This window comes from Chelon labrosus, assembly GCF_963514085.1.
Source record: "Chelon labrosus genome assembly, chromosome: 3".
NCBI classification, from domain to species: Eukaryota; Metazoa; Chordata; class Actinopteri; order Mugiliformes; family Mugilidae; genus Chelon; species Chelon labrosus.
In genome coordinates, this window is record NC_140339.1 from 21,467,160 (window position 1) to 21,489,880 (window position 22,721).

Genomic DNA, 22,721 nt, shown 5'->3' on the forward strand with positions numbered 1-22,721 from the left:
TAGGAAATAAAATTAGGGTTAAACTTTTGCATTCACGCAGGCAGAACACTTGAATGCTACACTATAAAATAATATATGGTCTGCAAAATCCTACAAATACAAACATGCATCACACAGAATTGTGGCAACAAATCTAATATCAAAACATCAAAATGTAGATTTGACACATGCAAATTGTAGACCTCCTTTCCACTGATCACATACAAATTAATTTAAGAGGCTGTAGTTTAAATGCATACTCAACATATGACCGCAGCAACCTCACTCCCGACATCAGACAAAGCAACTTAATGCCGAATGAAGAACTCAGGTTGAAAATCTGGCAACCCTGGCTGTCAGAGGGTTGGCGCTGAGGTCAGACTGCGAAGCCAACCAGACGGGGTCGAAAGTCCATCTACAGCTGGGGACGGTCTCAGAAACAGCCCTAATCATAAAACTGGTGACTCCTTTTGGTTTTAAGGCAACGAACAATAATGGAGATTGAAGTATTCACACTGGATGCCTTCACCAATTTACCTTTCAAGGGAAATCCCGCGGCAATTTGTCCACTAATGCATGTGAGTAAGAATATTTATTAAGTCAGCGTGCAGCGTGGCTTCATTCAGACTGGACCATGGCGGCCTGCATCGGAGCTTGCCAAAAAAACACTTCAACTGGTGCTATCAAATATTTGGTCGTTTATTAGAGAGATAATAGTTGCTCCATGAATACTGACTCAGCATTTTTTTCCCTGTCAGTTTTTATTAGAGATTATTAGAGAGGTTACTATAATGAACTAAAACCAAAGAACAAACCAACATCTAAGTAAATTCAAATAAAAGTTGAGAGAATTAAAAATATTTCTCACTAAGCTAACCAGAACATATTAAAAATATAAATTTCACCTTTGTCAGTTTGGACAAATCTGTCAGGAGGTACTGGTGCATATTTTTACTGAGACTGGGCTGTTTACATGCTCCTGACAAATCCTTGTAGTTAAATAGCCAAAACTAATATATTAGTTTAAATAAGTTTTAAATATTTCAAATAAGAACAATAAAATGTAATGGACTGAAAAACTTAAAAATATAATAAAAAGTAAACTAAAAATAATGAAATTAAACTGTAATAAACTTGCACAAGACTGTCATTTGTTGAGCATAATAATCTAAGCAGCCTAAGGCTCCACACTATCAATGTACATCCACCACAAGCCATTTATAATTACTGCAAGATATTTATGTGTGTGCTTCCAACAGGAGCTGAGTGATGTTTTGTATCAGAAGATAGCTGCAGAGATGAACCTATCAGAAACGGCGTTCATCACCAAGCTCAATCACTCTGACGACTTCACTACAGGTATACCAACATTACATCATTTATTATGGAACATCGATATCAACTGAGATTTCCCAGGCTGAAGATTCAACAGCATCTTTATGTGTTTCATTACGAGAATTGACCTCAAAGTTTTTACAGTTAATTATCTGTGTGTTGTTACTGAGGCTGTTGGAATACTGTTGTAAGCAATTCCAAGTGTTATAATAATAATAAAAGGGTTTCGTAACAGACGTTTTAGAGGTAAGAACTTCAAAAATAAATTTGTAAGACGGTTTTGTCTTATGGCAGCATAGGCCAATGAGTCTCAACACATATTAGCATTCTTTCCCTGGAAAGAAATATATCTTGCCATTACTTTTCATGACATTAACAGCAAAAGCATGATTTATTTTTACCCTACGTACTGGTCTGACGAGAACATTATGTAAAATATAGTAAAGAGTTACGATTTTGCATAGTGTGAAACTAAGTAAATCCTGCATCTTTCAAATAGGCACAGGACTCGGTTTTGCATTGATTTACGTTACTGCAACTTTGGAGAACAAACTATAAAATCTGTTAAGAAAATCAAATCCATTGGCTTTATAAGAATCAACAATACATAATAAATTAATACCAATTATTAGGCAGTGATTTTCATAAGTCATTCCACACAGATGAACAGACAGTTGTGTGCCTCTGTCATGTTGCCTCTGTGTGTTCTTGTATGTATACAAAAAGAACAAAACACCTGTCCTCAGCAGTCTGACAGGTAACAATGTTCAAAACACAGCTAAGACTCATTGTTGGGAAGTGGAAGAACAATGCAACCGGCTGTCACAGTTAAAATGCAGTGTATAGTCACTCTTGTGTTTTACAAAGGGTGCCAACACCCCAAAGACAATGGTCATGTCATTTACACACAGCTTAAAAATCTCTTGAATGAACATTTTGACCTGAGTAACTATATAACTAACAACTAATAGAACGAATCTAATCCAATAACATGTTTTAGCAGTTAGCACAAAACATATCAATGGGAAATACTGCAAAGTGTCCAAATGTCAATCAAACTGCTAGTTTGTGAAACTGTTGCCAATTATTGACATCAGAAAGAAACTGTTTTAATATATTGTGTTTAGACATGTTAGAGCTCTGTGGAGAGTTACATGTTCTGTGTGATTGGGCGCTTGTCTGAAAATGTGACGTGATTAACAGGATCACGGTTCCGCCTTCGATGGTTTACACCAACTACTGAAGTGAATCTGTGCGGCCATGCCACTCTGGCCTCTGCAGCAGTACTGTTCCAGCATAAGAGTAAGCTACAACATTACAAACGTATGGTGTGTACACATAATCATTATATCATATTAAATAGGGCGTATTTGTGGTTTGTATCACCGACAGCAGGAGACATATGACAAGACTACTGGAGTCATCAAGTTGAAGTTTGAAGTCCCTGTAATTTAAAGCTCTATCATATAATACACAGTGCAGTTTTCTACAAATAGTGTTTTAGTATATGTGCACAGAGTCATTTACACTTCAGTAAAACTAGCCTAGTTGTAATACTGTGTACTGCATGTGTTCCTTCAGAGAACGTAAATCCCACACTGGTGTTTGAGACTAAGAGTGGAGAACTGGCCGTCACTCAGCAGGGGGAAGGCTATGTCATGGACTTTCCTCTAAATCCACCCACCCAGGAGGTATAGTATGTAGTCAGAGTAACCCATCAGGAGAAAGATATAAAGCAAGTAATCCTAGCTAATAATATCACAATGATGTGCCTGGAAATGGAAATGGATGGAAAGTACTATTCATTTTTTCCTTAAATGTTTTTATCTCAGGATCCCAATGAGTTCAGAGACATTATCAAGGTCAGTAATAATATTTATACAACGGTCATGAGTGTACCTGTGTGTCCAACGGTTTGCTCCACTAAGATTACATGTCTTTGTTTTATTGAGACCGTCTTTCTTTCTCTCATTTAAATATGGGATACAGGCAGCAGTTGGAAACCATCCAGTACAGGATGTTTATCTGAGCTCCAACACTAAGAAACTGATGATTCGGCTGGCTGACAGCTGTGACAGGTTATAAATAAAACACACACACACACATACAGTATGTAGACAGAATTTTGGCATGTTGGTACATTCAAACAAAACTTTCATCCCATTATTATGGTGAATTTCACTTATTTAGTGCACATCTCTTTGCCAAATAACACTGAGTTATATTTCTGAGTCTGTACACTGATGCAAAGCTGGTAATTTTCACTAAAGGCATGCAGAAATCAAAGCCACTGAGCTTTCAGATCCACTCATTACAAATCACTAAATGAATGTGTGCTGCATTGTGTCCAGGTCACTACTGACCAGTCTGAAAGTTGATCCTGTCGCTCTTCAGAGCAGTGAGAGGAGTGGAAGAGTGAAAGGAGTCATCGTCACTATGAAAGGTATCCAGAGCTACGTACTGGACGCTTTAGGTAGACCTGTTTGATAGTTTTAGGACTGCAGGGTGGACTATATGGAGTAAACACTATAAAATGAACAATTCATAAAATGAACCACCAGACATTAGAAGGATCAGATCAACAAACCTTAGTCATAAGAATAAGCAAACCTTGTTTGTCATCCATGTCTTTATAAGCTGAAGTGTGGTATGTAATTGTCCATCGCTCACAAACATTAAACCTTATCAGTAGGACATCCTTTCCTGTAAATGTTTCTCTGTCTGACAATAGGGTCCCCAGACTGCCAGCCAGGATATGACTTCTACTCTAGATACTTTGCTCCATGGTTTGGTATCGCGGAGGATCCCGTCACTGGTAAGATTACCACCATTGCTGCTTCTCATAAACACAACTGAATGTTTTACAGGGTTTTAATGTTACTGTACTTTTCCTATCATTTTGTTGTCATGCACTTTTACATTCAAGCAACAGGCTTAAAGAAACAATGAAGAGGTGGTTTCAGATGTCCAGCTCTCGTGCAGTCAAGCTCTTTAATGTGTCCTGTGAAATTTACCTGGAAAAGTTGGTAGCTAATTTTCTGTCCTTGCAGGATCTGCCCACACCGTGCTCGGAAGCTACTGGTCTAAAGAACTGGGAAAGAATAAAATGCTAGGTAAGTAGTTCAACCAATTTTACAATTGGAATTACAATTTGGATGAACCAGAGTTAGCGGTTCGATCCCCCGAATGTGCCACGCTGGACACCAGTGCATGAATGTGTGTGCTTGTGTGAGCGAATAGGTAGATGTGTCTGTGCTTGTAAAGCACTAAATACCAATAGGTAGAAAAGCGCTACATAAAAACAAGGCCATTTACCATCAGCTGGCTGAAGATCAGATACTTTTACTTGTAGCAAGCAAGGTTTCTCACTATTAATAGTTCGTTACTGACCCTCACATTATCCCGTGTGTGTGTTTGTGTAGCTTACCAGTGCTCCAGTCGAGCCGGGGAGCTGGAACTTGAAGTGAGGAATGACGGAAGAATCAACATAGGTGGACAAACCGTCACTGTACTGCAGGGAACAATCACAGTATAGTTGTAGACACATAAAACACAAATAGGGCTTGAGATACTTAGACAGCTAGGTACCTGCAGACAGAGGCTTTTTGCCACATGATTAAAATTAGAGAATTTAAATAAAGAGTGAAACATACACAAGCCTCGACAGATTAGTCTGCGACTGACTAATCAATATGCTATAAGGTAGAGAGAACACTGAACACTTTGGTAGAATTTGTACCATTTATTCACATGAACGGCAAAAGGAAATCACAAGATTTGGAAAATTAAAAAAAATAGAAAAACATCAGAGGCTGAGCTTCGTCACAGTTAATTGACATATTCTGCTCAAACTAATGAATCAGAGGTTAACATCACAGTTTATGGCATTAGAGTACACTGGCAAAAACAACACAAAGAAGAATAACTTAAATTGCCGTTTCTTAGTTTCAAGTCATTGTGATACCTCGTCGTTCCCCAGTTCTGTTGAGCTTTAGCTCTGCTGGTGATAACTTAGTTCAAAAACTGAGACATCAATCAAGTTATCTGTGTACCAGTATGCTGTGGAGTAGCTTATTCCTCTAAGTAAGAAATTATATACGTCACATTAGGAGTTTTTTAACCATAACAGAACTTGTAATATCCTGCAGATGTGGTCATTTCATGTATGAGCTTATCTGGCTGAGGAAGCTGGGTGATATTAACTACAAATATTTCATAAGTCATATGTCAGTAGTAACCAGCCCTAGTTGAGGTTTGATGTTAATAAGTGTGCAACTACTTCAACTGTTTAGTTTCTCAGTACCTTTTTTTTCAGAGCATGAATGTTGAGGGATACTTTTGAAACTGCAGTGCTGGATTTAATGAATTCATTCATCATTAATAAAAGACACTGTGGCCCAAAGGTCTCTGGTTTATACCTGATCTGCAAACACACAAAAGGTTTTATATGGTAGCATTTCATTTGAATAAATCTGCCTCAGATTCCAGGTGTTTTGTCCTGTATGGTTAACAACTTTAAATGAATTTCAATTAGTTTAAATTAACTATTAGCAAGTTATAAATAAATTATTTCCCCCGATGAGGTGATTCATAGCCACTGGCTTCTCGACCTGAAGGACCATCATGGCTTTGCAGACATCTGTCACAGGTGCATGCTGCTTAAGACCTTGTCGGCAGCTGGAGGCAGCTGGATAATGTGAAGTAAGGGTTCAGGAAAAGGTGTAAATTTTAATTCTGCTATGCAGAGTCTACAATGCATTGCCTGAATTAATGATAACAGTGTATAGTTAAAGAATTATTAGTGACAATGATCGAACCAAGGTGAGTTTTTAAAGGATATCATATTCTCCTGCAGGAGATGGCTGAGGAGTTTCGCCACTGGTGCGTAGCGTTGCAGGGTGGTAGCAGAGCCCACCATCAGCAGCTTGTGTTTAGCCCTGGTAATGGCTACATTCAGGCGACGCCAGTCTTTCAACAGCTCTCCTAACTTTGAGGGGACAGTCAGGAGAAAGAAACAGATCAGGTTTCCACTCACTCCTTCACTGGTTTGTTTATCCATACAGAAACAGACATGCCAAATAAGTGAGCAGAAAGAACAAGTGAAAAAAGACAGATGGGATCAGACAGACTTACATTTCCCTCCTCTGAAGTGCTCTTGACAAAGGAAAAAACAATCAGACTTTTGTCCCGTCCCTGGTATCTGTCCACTGTGTTTACCTCCACACCAGTGAAAGCACAGGATTGCAGCAGAGCTGAGATAGTCTTTAACTGCTGTCTGTAGGGAGCAATAACTCCTATATCACTGGGCTTACACCCTGCCTGGAATCAAGAAAATAGACAGGGTTAGTAATCAAAAGGGTAACTGATTAAATTCTTGAGCCCTGATCTTGTACCTTTATCAGTAATGAAAGCAGTGTGCGTATGAGGGCAGCCTCTGTGTGATTGCTTATTCCTCCCTGCTCCACTGACTCCAAAGCAGGAACCTGAAGGAAGCATTGCAGAGAAACAAGATTAAGACTAACCTCCAATTTGTTACACTGTCCTTCATTTACCAGGTCTGTCAAGCTAGGAACCAAATCTGAAAACACAGTCCCTTTATAAACCAATCTTATTTCAGTTAGACCACTTTCAACAGGTGCAGCAGCTGTTGCTCGATCTTTAGCTTAAATTCAGTTTGAACCTGGTTACAGTTTAAATCTACTGCACTTCAGTTGTACCAACCATTGAGCAGTCTAGGAAGCAAACAGGGTTACTAGGCAACAATGTGGCCTGGATCCAAGAGAGGTCGTGCTGGGGATGAGTCTGCGAATAGGAACTGAGCTTCGACTGCACAGACAGCAGGAAGGGCAAGGAGAGCAGGGCTGTGGCCGTCCTCTCGGATCCACATTCCAGCCGTCCGTCATACATCAGAGAGTTACTGAGAGACATGATCTGCCTAAAAAAAAAAAAAAAAAAAAAAGAACACAGCACACACACTATTTATAATGGAACATTAATATTTGTGCTTTACCCAAAAGATGTTTGGTAGTTTTCAGAAAGACAGAACAGCTAATAATTTGTCTTTTAGTAGACTTTAAGTTCATTCCAAGTTAACACAATTGACATTATCAGTTGTTTAGTGCCACTTCAATGATGAGCTGATAATCCATAAAACCAGACTACTGGCTAAGTAGGTTTACCTGTTCATTCTGTACTGTACGTTGAGTTGGACCACTGCCTCACTGTGGAGCTCTAGTCGCTTAAATAGACTTTCATCCATCCCAAGTGACCTGAACGACAAAAACATATTATCTGAATCTTCACATTTTAAAGTGGCAAGGTTTACATAAATATCAGTCACTCAATGGGCTTATGGTGCACAGTATGGCAGTATATTTTACATATCTGCATTATTATGAACTGGGTGTCTGTGGTGACAAATAATGGAAAAAGAAAACTCAACATTAAGTTACTGCTACTGTAATCTCTATAAACATACATCTGGATATGAATGCAAAATGCTAAATTGTTATCAGACAATAGTCGATGGCTTCAGAGATTGCTGCTAATGTAAACGTTTTCTCGCTGCAGCTATAACAGACTTTAACTGGCGAAACATGAGTTGTCTTTTATTTTAGAGTAGTGTATATGCAGTGTGTTTTGACAATGAGTACGCAGTTACTCCTATCATTAATAAAAGTGGTAATTTTTGCCACTTTTTGACGACTGGTCAGTTTAAAATATTGCAGCCAGTAAAACAGAACTAAAAGAAGCGGCCACAGTGAACTGTTAGATGAAGAGCTGCACACTTCTCAGTGAACCGAAACAGCAGTAGTTTGTTAGTATTAAACCACATTTGCTGTTACAGGTGTTCCCAAATTAACAGGGACAGAAATCCTGGGGACTGCCATTGTAATGCTAAGGATCTGGACTGATCAAGTGTGACAGCTACAATAAGGCTAAATGTTTTTAATTTTAAGTAAAACCATGACCAACATACAGTACATCTTATTTGAAAACTCAGATACTGAACCTGGCTTCTTGGTTTTGTACTATTGGTGGCAGCTGTTGATGGTCTCCAACCAGGACAAATCTCTTGGCGTAGAACAGCGGTCCCAGACAGATAGGCTGGCTGATCTGTGACGCTTCATCTATGATGCAGAAATCAAAGCGGCGTCGGGTGAAAATGGGATGCTTGATGCCCATGCAGGTGGTTGCCACGACCAGCTAGAAAGAGGCAGAAGGTCAAACTTATTTAATCAGACATATACCAGTTTTGTTAACTACTACTACTTTGTAAACTAACTGAGACATGGTGTGATTATAATATTCCACAAACTCCTCACCTCTTTGCTATAAAGCTGCTCCAGCTCTGACAGAGTGTGGACCCCCGACTTCCTCACACTTTCTTCTGTGTAGGGCAGGATGTCTGGATGAACCTGGAGAGGGTGGCAGAAAAACAAGACGTCTAAATTTTTGTGTCTTTAAATGTTTATTTTTAAAAAAAACAAACACATACAAACAGATACCTCATATATTTGTATTTATTACTGTAAAACTTCAAATTGTAACAGTGATTTGTGCTTACTGAGAAATTTAAATCATTATTACTTTTAAAATAGATGAAATCTGTACAAAAGGTTTTCATCTATAAAAAATTTTTTAAAAAAAAAAATGCTCGTCAGCTGTAGCTCACCTTCTGTCCTTTTCCCAGACGGAGAAAACCAACACGGAAACGTTTGAGCTTCAGCAGGATGTTGTCGACAGCAGAGTGGGTGTAGCTGGTCAGCAGTACACTGAACCCACATGCATGTAGGATACGAACCTAAGATGATAGGCGAGGAAGAGACAAAGAACACAAAACAAAGACTGATGAGGGCCACCACATAGAAGAGAGAGGAGCAGAGTTCTGGTTTTACAGCAAACAGGTGTGCTGATTCATAGATCATGGTTTGGGGGTTACCAGGGTGCAGATGGTTGTGGTTTTGCCTGTCCCCGGCATGCCAACGATGAGTGTGTAGTCTTTAGATAACAACACTTTCTTCATGGCCTGCTTCTGGGGTTTATTGAGACCTACATGAACACACACAGACAAAACTAATCTACACAACTGATGGGATGTCTTCATATTCACAGAGACTCTGTGGAAACTTTTCAATGATTCATTTAGAAAAAACATGTTGCTCATTTGTAACATTGTGCACTGCTTGGGCACCTTTGAGGATGTTGGCCACAGTGTCCTTGGCCTCTCTGGGCAGAACTGAACTGAGGTTGGAGATGAACTCAGGAGGGCGAAGGTCAACAACCAGCTCCCTCAGATGATCACTGCACAGGGAGATGTTTTCATAAGACATTATACATTTTCAGGCACCACTTCATGCACAAAGACCATATATAAAATCGTCTTTTTTAGTATATTATGCATTGGCCCGTTCAGGTCCTAATCTGCGTGTGATGCTGCTGTGTCTACCTGTCCTGACAGTTTTCCATTAGTTTGGAGAGATTGGCAAGGTGAGTGCTGAGGCCCACCACACCTTCATCACCGTCTAGTCGGAACAACACACCACTGAACTTTGACAGGTCCCTGGTAAACACACAACACAAAACAGCAGCTTCACCATAGGAATCCAAAGTCCGCTGTCCTTCAGTTGTTGGACTACTCAAACAGCAGGTTTGTGTAAATTTGTTTTCACCTGTCCAGTGTGCAGCTGATCGATGCCTTGCTGACATCACAAAGGTACCCCGTTGCCAAGCCAACAAAGCGACCTTCCTGGTCACTAAGAACAATGCGATCCCCGCTGGCCAAACCGCTGTTGTTTGAACCCTGCTGCGATACAACACTACTGCGCTTGAAGCGATGGAGGAAAACGCCTTCAGACTGCACAATCACTGGGCCGCTGAGCTGCAGATTCCCCACACAGCTCCCATTCTTCTCACTGGAAACACGTCAGAGTAAATTACAAAGATGGGATTAAAGTTTGGTTTTATCCAGTTTCTCAGACAAGAACAACTAGACGATTCACAGAAAGTTAAAGACTATGAGTGCTTAAGTTTGGGAGTCTAGTTTCGTACCTTTCCCCGATGGTCTGAAGCCATACACGCTTTCGACTGTTTTTGGCCTCCATGGTGGTCGCCTCCAAGCAGCAGAGCAGCAGCCAATGGGAAAAATAGTCCAGATGTGGCAGAGTGAGGTGACCTGTCTCTTGCTCCAGAAAGTCCCGCACAACATCCTCGCTGACGTCTGAGGAGCTGGTACGCAACGCCCTGAATGAAGAGGGCACATGTTAAGACAGAAGAAAAGGAGGGGTGGATAACTCACTGTCTAAAAGTCCATTTTAAAAGGTTTACCTCTCATATAAAGCACAGTTTCTCTTCTGAGGGCAGTACTGGCATGTTTGTCTGTTAGTCAGAATGTCGGGGAGCCTTGAGAGGTGGCTCCGCTCGGCCTCTTTCTCCACACAGTTGTGAATGTGATGAACCAAAGTGTTCCTCAGCTTCAACAGCTCTGACATAAAAATAAAGAGTTTTAATAACATTAAAGGTGAAAGGCTGATGTGGAAGGTGTTAATTTCGTCGTAAGACGATGGATTTCAGCAATAATGTTCTTTTGAAATACATTCTTATTTTATCAAGCCTGATGTTGGGCAGGTTGGTTCAGCACATGTGGGCATACTGTACCTCTGCGGTCCATGTGGCTGGCCACTACTGGGTGCATGTTGCCAGTCTTGAGGTAAAGAAGGAATCCAGCTTCAGGATTGTATCTCTCTAAGCTCATCAGAGTGTACAGAATCACCTACACAAGAAACATAAGCAGACCTGGTTAAAAGTGGCGTTTCCCCTGACTCCACTAGCCCGCATGTGTGTCTCTGCCCAGTTGAGCAGCTGCCTACCAACCTGACTACGATGTTCTATCGAGTTTGACTCTCTTCCAGTTTTCAGCTCGAGGGGGACAGTCTTTTTCTCTGGAATTCGGTGGCTGCCATTTCGTGGTCTTTGGATTCGAACCTGCGCCGTCACATCAATTTTCCCTTTCAGGCCAAATCTCGGGGCCCAGACGTTCTCTTCTATATCTGCCAGCTCTGCTACCGTGACAACAGCTGCCGAGTCCTGGCCCCTGCTTGGAGCTCTGCTGTTGCTAGGGCTGTGGTCATGGAGACAGAGACAGGGAAAGCAACACTTTTTTGACTGGCTTTAGGTAGTTACCACTTAAACTGTGATTAACCCTCACACTAATAAATCCCTGTAGAGCAAATGTTCTATGCTGTGTACGTACATTTTAAGGCTGATGGCTTTTGGTGTCCGGGAGCTGAGGTAGTCCTTTGCCCAGAGCTCCAGTGAGGGCAGATAATCATGAAGTTCCTGTTTCATCTCTTCCTGACTCACACCCAAACTGTACCTGTGAAACACACATGTAACAGAATCGGTAACATCAGACAAAGAGGAAAACCGTTAAAATTACAGTGAATTCACTAAAAAAGTGGAAAGGTTTTCTCAGCTTCAGTCTGATTATGTACTTTTACGTCAGAATGTGTCAACAACGTGGATGCCGCAAACAAGATGCATTATGGTTATTGCGGTTTCCAGTATTTGAGCAAAAGAACACAGATCAGATGAGAACGGACATGTGGTTCATTTTAAAACTGTGTGTTAATCACAACCTCTATTTGCTCATAGTGTGATGTGACAAGCCACTTGCACTATGACATCTGCAAAGTGTGGTTTAGTTTGTTTCTCCATGATCCCAGCAAGTTGTGAACAAAACTCATCACCTACTTTCTGAGCTGGTGTTTTGATTTTTCACGATTATTCTTGCATCACATGAACACACTGTTAACACTTTGGTATTCTTGGCATCAGCTCCTATAATTTGCAGCTAACTTTGCTGAGCTTTCTTATCATTTGCTTACAATCTTTAGTGCTTTGCTCAAACAACTGTTTGTAACTGTACCATTACAGACATTCAACATTTCTGCAGCACCTTGCAGAAATCCAACCACTTACATGTCCCCCAGGTACCGAGGACTGTGTAGTGCCTCGTCCGCCAGCTTGGACAAGTTCTCCAAAGAAAAATCTTTGGCTGTAGCTGCTCTCTGAAAGACTTCATGGACCATGGTGCCGTTCAGCATTTGCTTGGAGCCACCGTCAAAACTCTGCAGAATCGGGGGAGGTACAGAGTACAGCATAGTGTTATTCAGGTATGAGAATTCAGATCAACACTACACAGTGCAATGCCCTTAAACGAAGGTGTGCACAATAATCATCACCATAATAGAGCCTTTTTTTTTCTACCTTGAACAGATCGCCCAGTACTGCACGCCTCATGCAGCGGATGGAGCTTGAGATGCTGGTACCTGAGATGAGGCTATCAGGTAGTAAAACCAGGAAGCCTTGCTCCCTGTCCACCAACCAGGATCCACCATCAGAGTGGCCCTCCAGATGTACCACATCGCCCCGACAGACAGGAGTCATCTCCCTGGAACCACCCAAGGAAAGAACACTTTTTATAAAGGCGCTAATACTGTATGACAGTAAAAATCCAAGAATAAATTTAGTCCCTGACCATCATATGTGGTAAATTTATCACACAGACTCATGAATATTTAGGAATCTTTAAACACCCACACGCAAATCAGAAATGGCAACCTATAGAAGGAGAGATTAGAAATAGGCCCAGTGCATTCTCCACCTATTGTGATTTTTCATCATCTAAAATAGTGGACTCTTTGTTTACTAAATGCAATAAAAGCTCAAACGCTAAGTTTAGCATTTCCTCTGATGCATTAATCAGAAGTCACAACTCTGAGCTGCGTCTGGGAACTGGGGAAACATGTGATACAACTTTAGATGAAAGAGAATGAAAATAAAATAAAATATCAGTAGGGCACCCTTACCATCCATCTTTGAGAAGACAAGTCTCTGTTGGATGTAGAGACTTGGAGCATGAGATGATCAGTGTTTTGTGGCCAGGTCTCTCCTCAATATCCACAACCCAGTAGCGATTGTTAAGGCCTCCAGAAAGGATCACATGGTCTGGAACCTTACTGTAAAGATGGAGAGGAAAAATCCAGCTTATTCATCTTTTCCAGTATAAAAAAAAGCTCATTTCTTTAACCAAGAGGATGATCTGCCTATAGATGAGACTGACAGACACAAGTCAAACACTTTACTTAAAGTTACACAGTTGCAGCCAAGACTCGTGATATATGCAGTGAAGACGTTTAATAAAAGGTATTAAAGTTTATATTTTGGCAAAGGGGGTTCTTAAAAGACATCATAATTTCCAGCATTACTTGGAGACTATTCATCACAGAGTACACCAGACTGATCAAGAGCTTTGTCATTTGGTGGAACATCAATCAAATGAAGCTCTACAAAGGCCAAAACAGTGAGCCTGTGGTGGACTAACAGAGGAACACTCCCGGTAGTTTTCCATGGTAGTTCTCCTGAATAGCCGGTAGCTTAATTTGGTGTGCAGTTGTATGTGTGTACAAGGTGTGCCATGTGCTGACTCCATTTTGACTTTTGACTCGGTGTTCCTAGCATATTCAACAGAGTTATGTTAAATCTCTCCGGTTGTGGGTCACCTTGTGGGTGGCATGGCGAAGTTCTTAATTTGGTCACACCCAACACGGTCAACAATTCTTTCACCAGCCGACTTTCAAGGTCCCTTCCCTGGTCAGAGTGTATGGGACTTGGTAGGCCATAATGTATGGTTCTTGCAACCGTTATGGCTCTTTGATCCTTGGTTGGGAATGCTTGTGCATACAGAGTGAAGTGGTCAGTGACTACCAACACATTGCACACATTGCGGGAATCCGGTTCAATGGAGAGAAAGTCAATGCATACCAGGTGTCATGTGGTTATGTGGATGTCCCTCATATTTTTAAGGTTCCTACACTACATACATATATTCCATACTATAGACACTGAATCAAAGTGCTGATCTCAGCTTTAATTGAGCAGGTTCACATTAATACTGACTACACTCCACTGTGTCTGGGGCTTCTTCTTCACTTTTGTTTTTCTCTCTACTCACAAACTCTGCAGTGACATTCAATAAGACAGCGTGTTAGTGTGTTTCTCACCGGGGCTTTTTGGACTTATCCTCGGTCACAAGTCCTTCATTATGATCCATCTGCTCTGCAAACCAGCTTTCATCCAACATCTCTTCTGTGGGACATGCAGAGGTCAGTCCTGTATTATAACATGAAAAGGGACGTTAGCACAGATATGTGGTAAACTAGAGTCAACATCATGTCTGGCATGGTCTTTATGGAAATAATTTTGAATTCCATGTGTTTAAACTGAGGAATATGTTCAAGCAGAGCAGAGAAGTTCTGACACTCTAGGCTAACAAATACTGCATTTTTAAAGCTTATTCTGATGCCAATATTTAATATTTAAAAAAAAAATAAAAAATCCAATGAGGACAGACTGACTAACTGAAAGGCTTTAAAAATACAATCTAGATAGAGATCCCTTAGCATTTCTATTAAAAATGTGACCAAAACACATACTGAGCGGCACACACAAAAATGACATATACACATAGTGTAGATCCATTTGATGCTGAAACATATGCAATAATTATATAAGAAATATAGCATGTGGCATCTAACAACAGTACCTGCAGCTTGCTCCCGATTGGATGATGTTTCTTTGCCTTTGTCTCCGTCTGTCCTTGGTGTTCTTGTAGCCTCGTCCATGTTCAGGACAAACTCTCTGTCTGGTGCAGGTGGGACAGCTTGTGCACTGGGTTTATGCACATTGTCAGCACAAGAGTAAGTCTCCAGACTAGTGTGTACGCTGGTTTTCACGTCAGTCACTTTCTGCTCTGTTATAACAGTAAAGCCTGAAGCTTTCTTAGTTTGTTCTTCTGAATGTTTTTTCTGTTCCACCAAAGAGTGTCGAGAAACAGACAACGCTGCGTTTCTGCTGTCATTAAAAATCACTTCCACACCTTGATTGTGACCCAGCTGCTTATCAGGTTGGCCAGCTGATAGGTCATTGGAGATATGAGGACCAGTCATAGGGTTTACTACTTTTATGATGCAGCCTTTGGGGCTGATCACAGCACTTGGCTGAAATTGATTGGCAGTTCTTTGTCTCTTGGCATTGCTGGATTCTTCAGGAGGACTGAAGAGTCTTTTGCCAGAACATCCATTTCGCCACTTAGTCCTTCCTCCATCCTCAATCATTACTCTCTGTAGGCTATGCACTTTGGAGAGGGGACTGCGACAGATTGGGGACATTTGGCCCAGCTTTGCCAGACATGCCCCATCTCTGCTGGGCCCTGGACTCAGGCGCCCTACCTCTCTGAAGGAAGAGGAGCAAGTATGCCTGATCTGACTGTTGGGAGTTTCAGGTACAGAGACAACAAGATCTGGTGAGGCGGGAAGGTTTTCACGGTTTCCAAGGATACTCCTCTTTGACGGTGAAAGGGGTCTGAATAGAGAGCTTTCACCATCTTTAAAGTGAGGTTCAGCCTTGGTGAATACATTGCCAGCGATGGATGCTTTTGTAGAAGATGACAAGTCCTACGAGATATGCAGGCAAATTAGTATTTTAATACACAAATGTATTAGTAGTTAATGGAGAAAGGCAACTGTGCATAACAGAAGAACTAAATCTGAAGAAAAACAAGCAACACTAAAGGAACATTATGTGCAGTTTTATGCATTTATCTTACTCTGAAATACATTTAGAGCTGGAACACAAGTGCCACACAAAAAATAATGTATTGTTTCCCCCTTAAAGCCTTTAATACTGCAAGTTACATCTACAAATTGCTACAATTTTATGCAACTTGTTTTTAACATGTTGAAATGCATGTTAAAACATTAGCTTGACCATAATCTCTGAATTAATAATGATTACCTCTGTCTAAATTATTAATAAATACGTCAATAATAAGAATTATATTCTGACAGACCTGTCAAGCCAAAAATAAGGTAAAAAATGCAACAAAATGTTGTTTTTGCTTTACCTTCTGGTTCTGGGAGGAAAAGAAGGAAGAGATGTTCCTCTGCCCTCCAGACACCTGCCACAAACCACAAGAGCAAAAAAAAAAACTTCACAGGTGCCATTTGTTTGTAGTTATACAACATCTCGTTTCAAATGTCAGCAGTTACGTAAAACATTTTAGACTGTAAAGAAATAAAAAATAAAACAGAGCAATAAAATCATAATTGTAGAGTATCTAGCTTTGTTCAATACACTTCCTTCTTTATTTAAATCCAGACTTTTTTTAACACTCGTTTAATGTTTTGCTTAGACTGATGTCCATTGCACCAAGCAACAGACAAATTCATTGTATCAGTGAGAATATGTGTCAGTAAATGTTGATTGTGATTCTGAACCTCAGTTATGTGCAAGTCCTCATACGTCAGTGAATTAGTAACTGTGTTTGATGAGGACCTGCACTAGTCTGCTAAAGACATGAACCCAGACAGACACAGCTGGGTTACTTATAGTGGATTGATGCATCAGTAGTAATTAATGACAGGTGTCACAGTTAACGGTTATCTTTACTACAAGTACTCACCTTTGTATTCTTCACCTTGGTCCTGTTCATAGTGATGATTAAACAGCAGCCTGGATCTGGTTTACCTCTGCCCGACACAGTTTAATGGTCTGATCGTTTGCAATCTCCTTAAAGCTAGCGGTCTGGTGGTGTTATCAAAGGAAGGCTAACCTCAGCTAACGTTACAGCGACCTGAAGACAGCTCGTTATGTTTAGATTTGAACTACTCTGCATCTCAACGAACAGATAATCGACTAACCTAACAGCGACGTTAGCGACAATCAACGTTACTTCTCAATGACATAAACTACTGTACAGGCTCAGTGTTAGGAGTCATCCTCTCGATGATATTTCTGATGTCCCCATTAGTGTTTGTTTAAAAGTCTGGCGCGCCAAAGTTTCAGCTTCGCGGAACGGAAACTACGTCACAAGAGTTCCGCTAAACTCACGTTTTTTTTAGTTTTTTTTTTTTTTTAAAGAACCGGAAGTGATGATGCCTAATGTTGTATACAGTCAATGGTTGCCACCTGTTGGTAAACATCGTGACCTGAATAACCCGACAACATCACTTCTCGACGAAGCTACGAAAGCTTATTTGAGCGTAGATGTTCTCAGAACCTAAACTTCCCACCAGTCATTTAAAACTAAAGTGGTGAAACGTCTTTAAAAACAAAAACAACATCAACAAAACTAATCCAGATGTCTTTGTTTTAGCCTTGTTTTAGGTGTACCATGACTCCAATAGCTGAAAATGTTTACAGACATTCTATATAATCTTTGTATAAGTTATATTCAATACTATCAGACACTGTGCACTATGTACAATATTTAATTTTTAAACACAATATTGTATTATTCATAAAACTACAAACCACCATGTAAAAAAACACTGTATCGAATGAAAATAATATTAATTCAAAATGTATTTATTTAGTTAAATCTCTGTTAGAGAACTTCAAGATATATTGTTAGTGTAGGTTTGTTCATTTTTCAGCCAGAAAATCAATTGTCAATTGTGAGTAGAAGGTACTAATAAAATATATTATTTTGTTCAAGCCACGGGCCTGTTTTCATTCATGTAATGATGCAGTTATAACTTCTGAAACCTTGTTGCACACTTGATTTGACTTCTTCATACTCAGCTTTTGAATGTCTCTTCCTCAACTAATGGTAAAATTGCATAATATATATATACGATGTAAAGAAGTACACAAAAAACAAGCATAGTTCAACAGCACTCAATGCCCCAACTGAATATTAGTACAGCCCTGCAAGAGCATTAAAAATTATTCCATTTTCATAAACATATGTAGCACTATTTATATTGACTGTGCACTTTACTAACCTTGTGTCCTCTGACAGGTTGTTGTGTGTGATATTTTACTAATGTTAAAAAAGAAGCAGAAATAAAGCATCTCAGGTGCTATGGGTGAAGATTTTCATGCCAAGCTTTCAGAGATCTTCAAGAAATTCTCACCTCACTATCTGTCTTTAAGATGAACTTTAATAGGACCATGTCAAATGAAAGTTAATGTGAGTCACCTGCTTTTGAACAGCGACATCACCTTTCTCCACTTTCACCTTTGCTGGCCCCTCTTTGTAATGCACATAATAAACTCAGTGATCATTACATTGAAACATGATGGGTTATGGTCTAACAACTGGAAAAGGCTGAAAGACAGGTCAGCCACTTGTTTACTCGTAAGAACGGTTTATTTCTGTACCTTATTTGACTTGATTTCAACAGATTAGAAAACAATTAAGTAGAAAAATATACACTTTTACTGCTTTAATGAGTATTATATTCTACAGTAGCAACAAATCAGAAACTTGACAGTACAAGATGTGTTTCATTTATGGTTCATCTAATGTGACATCTAATGTCTGAGGATATTATCAAAAATACACCATAGAACTAATACAATAATGTCTCAAGTGTGGAGCTTCTCTCCTGTGTGAGTCTTCATATGACTGATTAAATGAGAACGTCGGATGAATCTTTTTCCACAGGCAGAGCAGTTGTATGGCCTCTCCCCAGAGTGAGTCTTCATGTGACGAGTTAGATTTGACTGGGCGCTGAATTTCATGTCACACACAGTGCAGCTGTATGGTTTCTCACCGGTGTGAATTATGGTGTGCTTGATTAGGTCAGCTTTCTCTCTGAAGCTCTTACCACAGTCAGTACAGCTGTGCGGTTTTTCTCCTCTGTGAATCCGTATATGGGCGTTCATGTTTCCGACCTGCGTGAACCCTCTGCCACAAAAACTACACGTGTATGGTTTCTGTCCAGAGTGAGAGTTCATGTGAGTTTGCAGATAGGAGCGCTGAATGAAGCTTTTACCACAAACACTACAACCGTAGGGTTTCTCGCCTGTGTGCGTCTTCATGTGACGAGTCAAAATCGATTTAATCCTGAAATTCTTTTTACAAATGCTGCAGGTGTACGGCCTGACTGCTGTCTCACCAGTTTTCTGTGTTTTTTTCATCTTAACAGCTGAATGTCGTTCACCACTGTTTCTCCATTCATCATCGCTTGCTTCACTCATCTGACATTCGCTGCTTGGCTCAGATGCACCAAAGCCTTCATTGACTGGTTGAAATGAGCAGCTGGAAAAAGGGTCTCCCTCTTTTTTACCAGCTATTTGACTCTGATGTGGGGAATGTTTTCCATCCTCATCACTCCTCTGCACGTAAATTATATTAAACATGGTGTCTTTGATGTCAGCCTCCTCCTGCTTTTCACCTGACTCATCCGTCCACGGTTCTACTTCCTGTTCTTCTTTAATGTGCGGTAAATCATTATCATCCTCACACAGGTCACTCTTCTTCTCACAGTGATCCTGCTCAGCGGGAATATCCACTTCCTGGACAAAGAGCTGCAGAGGGGCTGGTGAGTATCATACAGCAGAAAATAAGCAGAAGTTTTAGCTTCAAATAACAATAACGAAGGTTTTGCATATATATTTAACAGAGAAGTACACGAGATGGTATTGAAATGTGCCCCAGTATATACAAATCTCTGAATTGAAAAGATTTTAAAACTAACTATGAAAAACTACCATAAACTATGAAAAGCTGTAGTTTGTGTAAGACTTCTACAAAGTATAGACTTAAAGGTCTGATTACTCAATAAATTAAGGTACTCAGTAACTCAATCAGCTTTTTAACTTTGTTAGTACAGATTAGTGAGAGTAGATTGATGGGATTTTTTTTTTTAAATCTGCTCATTAGCTATACTTAGCATAAGTCTAAGATAAACCAGAACACCAGTCTGGTTTATAATTTTAATGTAATTTTATATGAGTCATATTAAACCCCGTTTAATGCTCTTTGAATCCTGTGTAAATGAAGATGCTGCATTTTGTTTTTGAGAAGGCAAACTGTAAAGGGAAATTCACCACCATCAGCAGTAGATGCCTTACATTAAAGTCTCAACTTTCCTTTTCCCATTGCATTAATCCGTATTTCTCTCTGTAGAAGGTAATAAAGAGATGAAGCCAAGAGGTGAAACGCGTTGTCATCCTCCTCATGGGGAGTTTGGTTTTAAGTGCCACACTTTGCCAGTGACAGCCATTTTGCATCCCACTCCCTCTTTCACTGATGCAAAATGGCGCTATTTACTTTCTCCTGTGTAACTGGCTAAGTATGAAGGGACTGTCACATAAGACTGGGGGCTTGAGTGCATCTTATTTCTACTAAATAATATGTCAGTATAAGCGGTTTACTGAGGTTACCTTTCCACCCGGCCAGGCTTCGCTGCTGCTGCTGCTCCGCCTCCTGCTTTGAACGGAAAACTTCCTCCTCGTACTCTTTAATAGTTTTTTCAAAGAGGCTGAATATTTCCTCAGCGGCCGCTTTCAGTCGGTCATTGACCAAAGCTTTTAGTTTTTCGGTTCTTAACATTTCCGCGGGTGACATATGACCATAGAGGACTTCCAGTCTGTGTTTTGACGGGCTGACAGCAGAAAGCTGGTCCATGGGTTGCCATATATCGCGAGAGAAACAAGCAATGTCAACCATCAAATGTCCCCCACTACCAGCCAGAATGGGCTTTTTACAGTCTCTCTTTGTAATGTACCTGTTAAAATCTTAAACGGATTAACCCAGCATTTAAAAAAAACATACCCATTAAAATTAATCACTTTATAATAAATACTCTCGGGTGGGCCGGATGTATGTATTAATGTGCTTCTCTGACCAAAAGTTTGCAAAAAAGGCAAGTAAACAAGTAGAAGCCCAATAAAAAAAGAAAAGAAAAGAAAAATGCGTTAATATGTGTAAGGAAACTGACGGTAGGAAATGCAAGCTGCACAATTTGCAAAGTCGCTTATGTCAGACAGACATGGCAACACAGTGTTGTGAGACACACAATGGATTCTGTCCCTGTACATCATAGAGCTCTGCTGCCCTCTACTGGACATGAGGCAAAACATAGAAACGACCAAAGAACTGATTGCTGAGGTTATTTCATCAGTTTAAATTAATGTTGACAAGTTTAGAAGACTGAAATGGGAGGAAGCTCAAGACAGTTTCATGATCTTAAACTACCTACAAACCAGAATGTCTCCTTTTCTGTGGTTAGAATTAAACACATTTGCACTTGCAGTCGCTGACCTAGAGATGACAGCAGACATCCAGTTAACCCAACAGCCTGTGAGTTTCACACACACACACACACAACACACACACAGATTTGCAGTGTCTACATCATTATGAGCTAAATTTGATTAGACAGTTATTGTCAATTACAGAGTTTTAAAGCACCATTAACAAAACAAGTATTCAACTTAAACCTGACCCTAATATCCTGAGTCATCGGTACTGGACGAGAATTTACTTCCAAAAATACATAATGAAAAACATAAACTTTTATAAAACAGTAATTAGTGTTTATTGATTATTTTACTTCCTTTATAATTGTACAGCTTTATTTCATACTCGATTTCTTCTCCTTTGTGCCACTTTTTGTCAGGCTTTTGAAAAATACCAGAAATTCCTTACATGCGTTGTGTTGTTTAGACGTGAGGATTAAGGTCCAGTATTTCAGTGTGGATAGACAATAACATACCAGCGGGGGGCCCACATGTAGCCGAACTGAGACCAGGACAGCCACCATGTAAACATTATATGCCAGCGTGACAGATCCTTAACACACCACCCCACACTTCCATCCATTCACTCAGGCCGACATTAAAGTGCATCTTAACGCAACAGAAACACGGAGTCTGACACCTTGTTTCAGTAGTGATTTATGGTTTGTGTCCCCAGCTGTCAGACAAGTCTACAATAAAGAAAGGAAAGTAAATTAAAGCCGTTAATAAGAGTGTGCTATCAGGTGTCACTAGTGAATATGTCAGTGTCTTGTGTGTTTACATTGTGCATTATACTACAGTATAAACACGTTACAAGAGCTCTTTAGAAGCAAGACTGAACACAAAGATTGTACTACTGCATGTGAAGGTTCTCAGTTGTCCCGGACATAGTATCCACAAAAAAAAAAAAAAAATTAAAAATTAAACATAGGCAAACAGGCTTGTCTCAGCGCTGAACAGGAGATAAGTTTCTTGCATTCAGTAATACACAGGATAAGATGTTATAATCCCTTGTGCCAAAATCCCAGGCAAAACACATTTAGAGGCCCTGTTCAGCTAAGAGACCCTACCAAACCTATGGTCATATAATATGACAATTAACCTATCATCTACATAAACTAAGTAAAAGCTGCTGGCTTGTAAGCCCATTGAGCAGCATAGTTCAGACATTGTAAAACATAACTAAACGCTGCTGGCTTGTATGGCCCGCTCAGCAGCTAACCATAGCTACCACGTAACAAGAAGACAACAGCAGTATGCAGCATGTCATTGGGGTTTTCAAGTGGGCACCTCCCTTCACCAATGTTTCGTTA

The 22,721-nt window shown here is 40.1% G+C and overlaps 3 protein-coding genes across 3 annotated transcripts; 1 reads left to right on the forward strand and 2 right to left on the reverse strand.

The window, feature by feature from the left end:
• Positions 1-231: 231 nt before the first annotated feature.
• On the forward strand, positions 232-5,390 carry LOC311485840 (phenazine biosynthesis-like domain-containing protein 1). Its single transcript, XM_084541497.1, has 10 exons — positions 232-557; positions 1,239-1,338; positions 2,518-2,616; positions 2,896-3,005; positions 3,147-3,176; positions 3,304-3,392; positions 3,666-3,757; positions 4,046-4,129; positions 4,365-4,427; positions 4,737-5,390. Exons 1-10 carry the CDS (start codon positions 474-476, stop codon positions 4,847-4,849), a joined length of 864 nt encoding a protein of 287 aa, XP_084397623.1. The 5' UTR covers positions 232-473; the 3' UTR covers positions 4,850-5,390.
• A 137-nt stretch (positions 5,391-5,527) lies between these two features.
• On the reverse strand, positions 5,528-17,321 carry dna2 (DNA replication helicase/nuclease 2). Its single transcript, XM_084541495.1, has 25 exons — positions 16,838-17,321; positions 16,280-16,333; positions 14,921-15,830; positions 14,379-14,487; positions 13,185-13,334; positions 12,583-12,766; positions 12,295-12,443; positions 11,567-11,689; positions 11,188-11,434; positions 10,972-11,086; positions 10,642-10,798; positions 10,366-10,557; positions 9,987-10,229; positions 9,764-9,877; positions 9,509-9,618; positions 9,257-9,366; positions 8,990-9,118; positions 8,640-8,732; positions 8,327-8,520; positions 7,494-7,583; positions 7,036-7,249; positions 6,708-6,797; positions 6,448-6,633; positions 6,155-6,301; positions 5,528-6,010 (listed from the first exon to the last, which is right to left on the reverse strand). Exons 1-25 carry the CDS (start codon positions 16,865-16,867, stop codon positions 5,957-5,959), a joined length of 4,194 nt encoding a protein of 1,397 aa, XP_084397621.1. The 5' UTR covers positions 16,868-17,321; the 3' UTR covers positions 5,528-5,956.
• A 1,312-nt stretch (positions 17,322-18,633) lies between these two features.
• LOC311510126 (uncharacterized protein) lies at positions 18,634-20,836 on the reverse strand (the record flags this gene model as incomplete). The annotated part of the gene is made up of 2 exons (XM_084575072.1): positions 18,634-19,703; positions 20,551-20,836. 2 exons carry the CDS (start codon positions 20,834-20,836, stop codon positions 18,748-18,750), a joined length of 1,242 nt encoding a protein of 413 aa, XP_084431198.1. The 3' UTR covers positions 18,634-18,747.
• Positions 20,837-22,721: the final 1,885 nt, after the last annotated feature.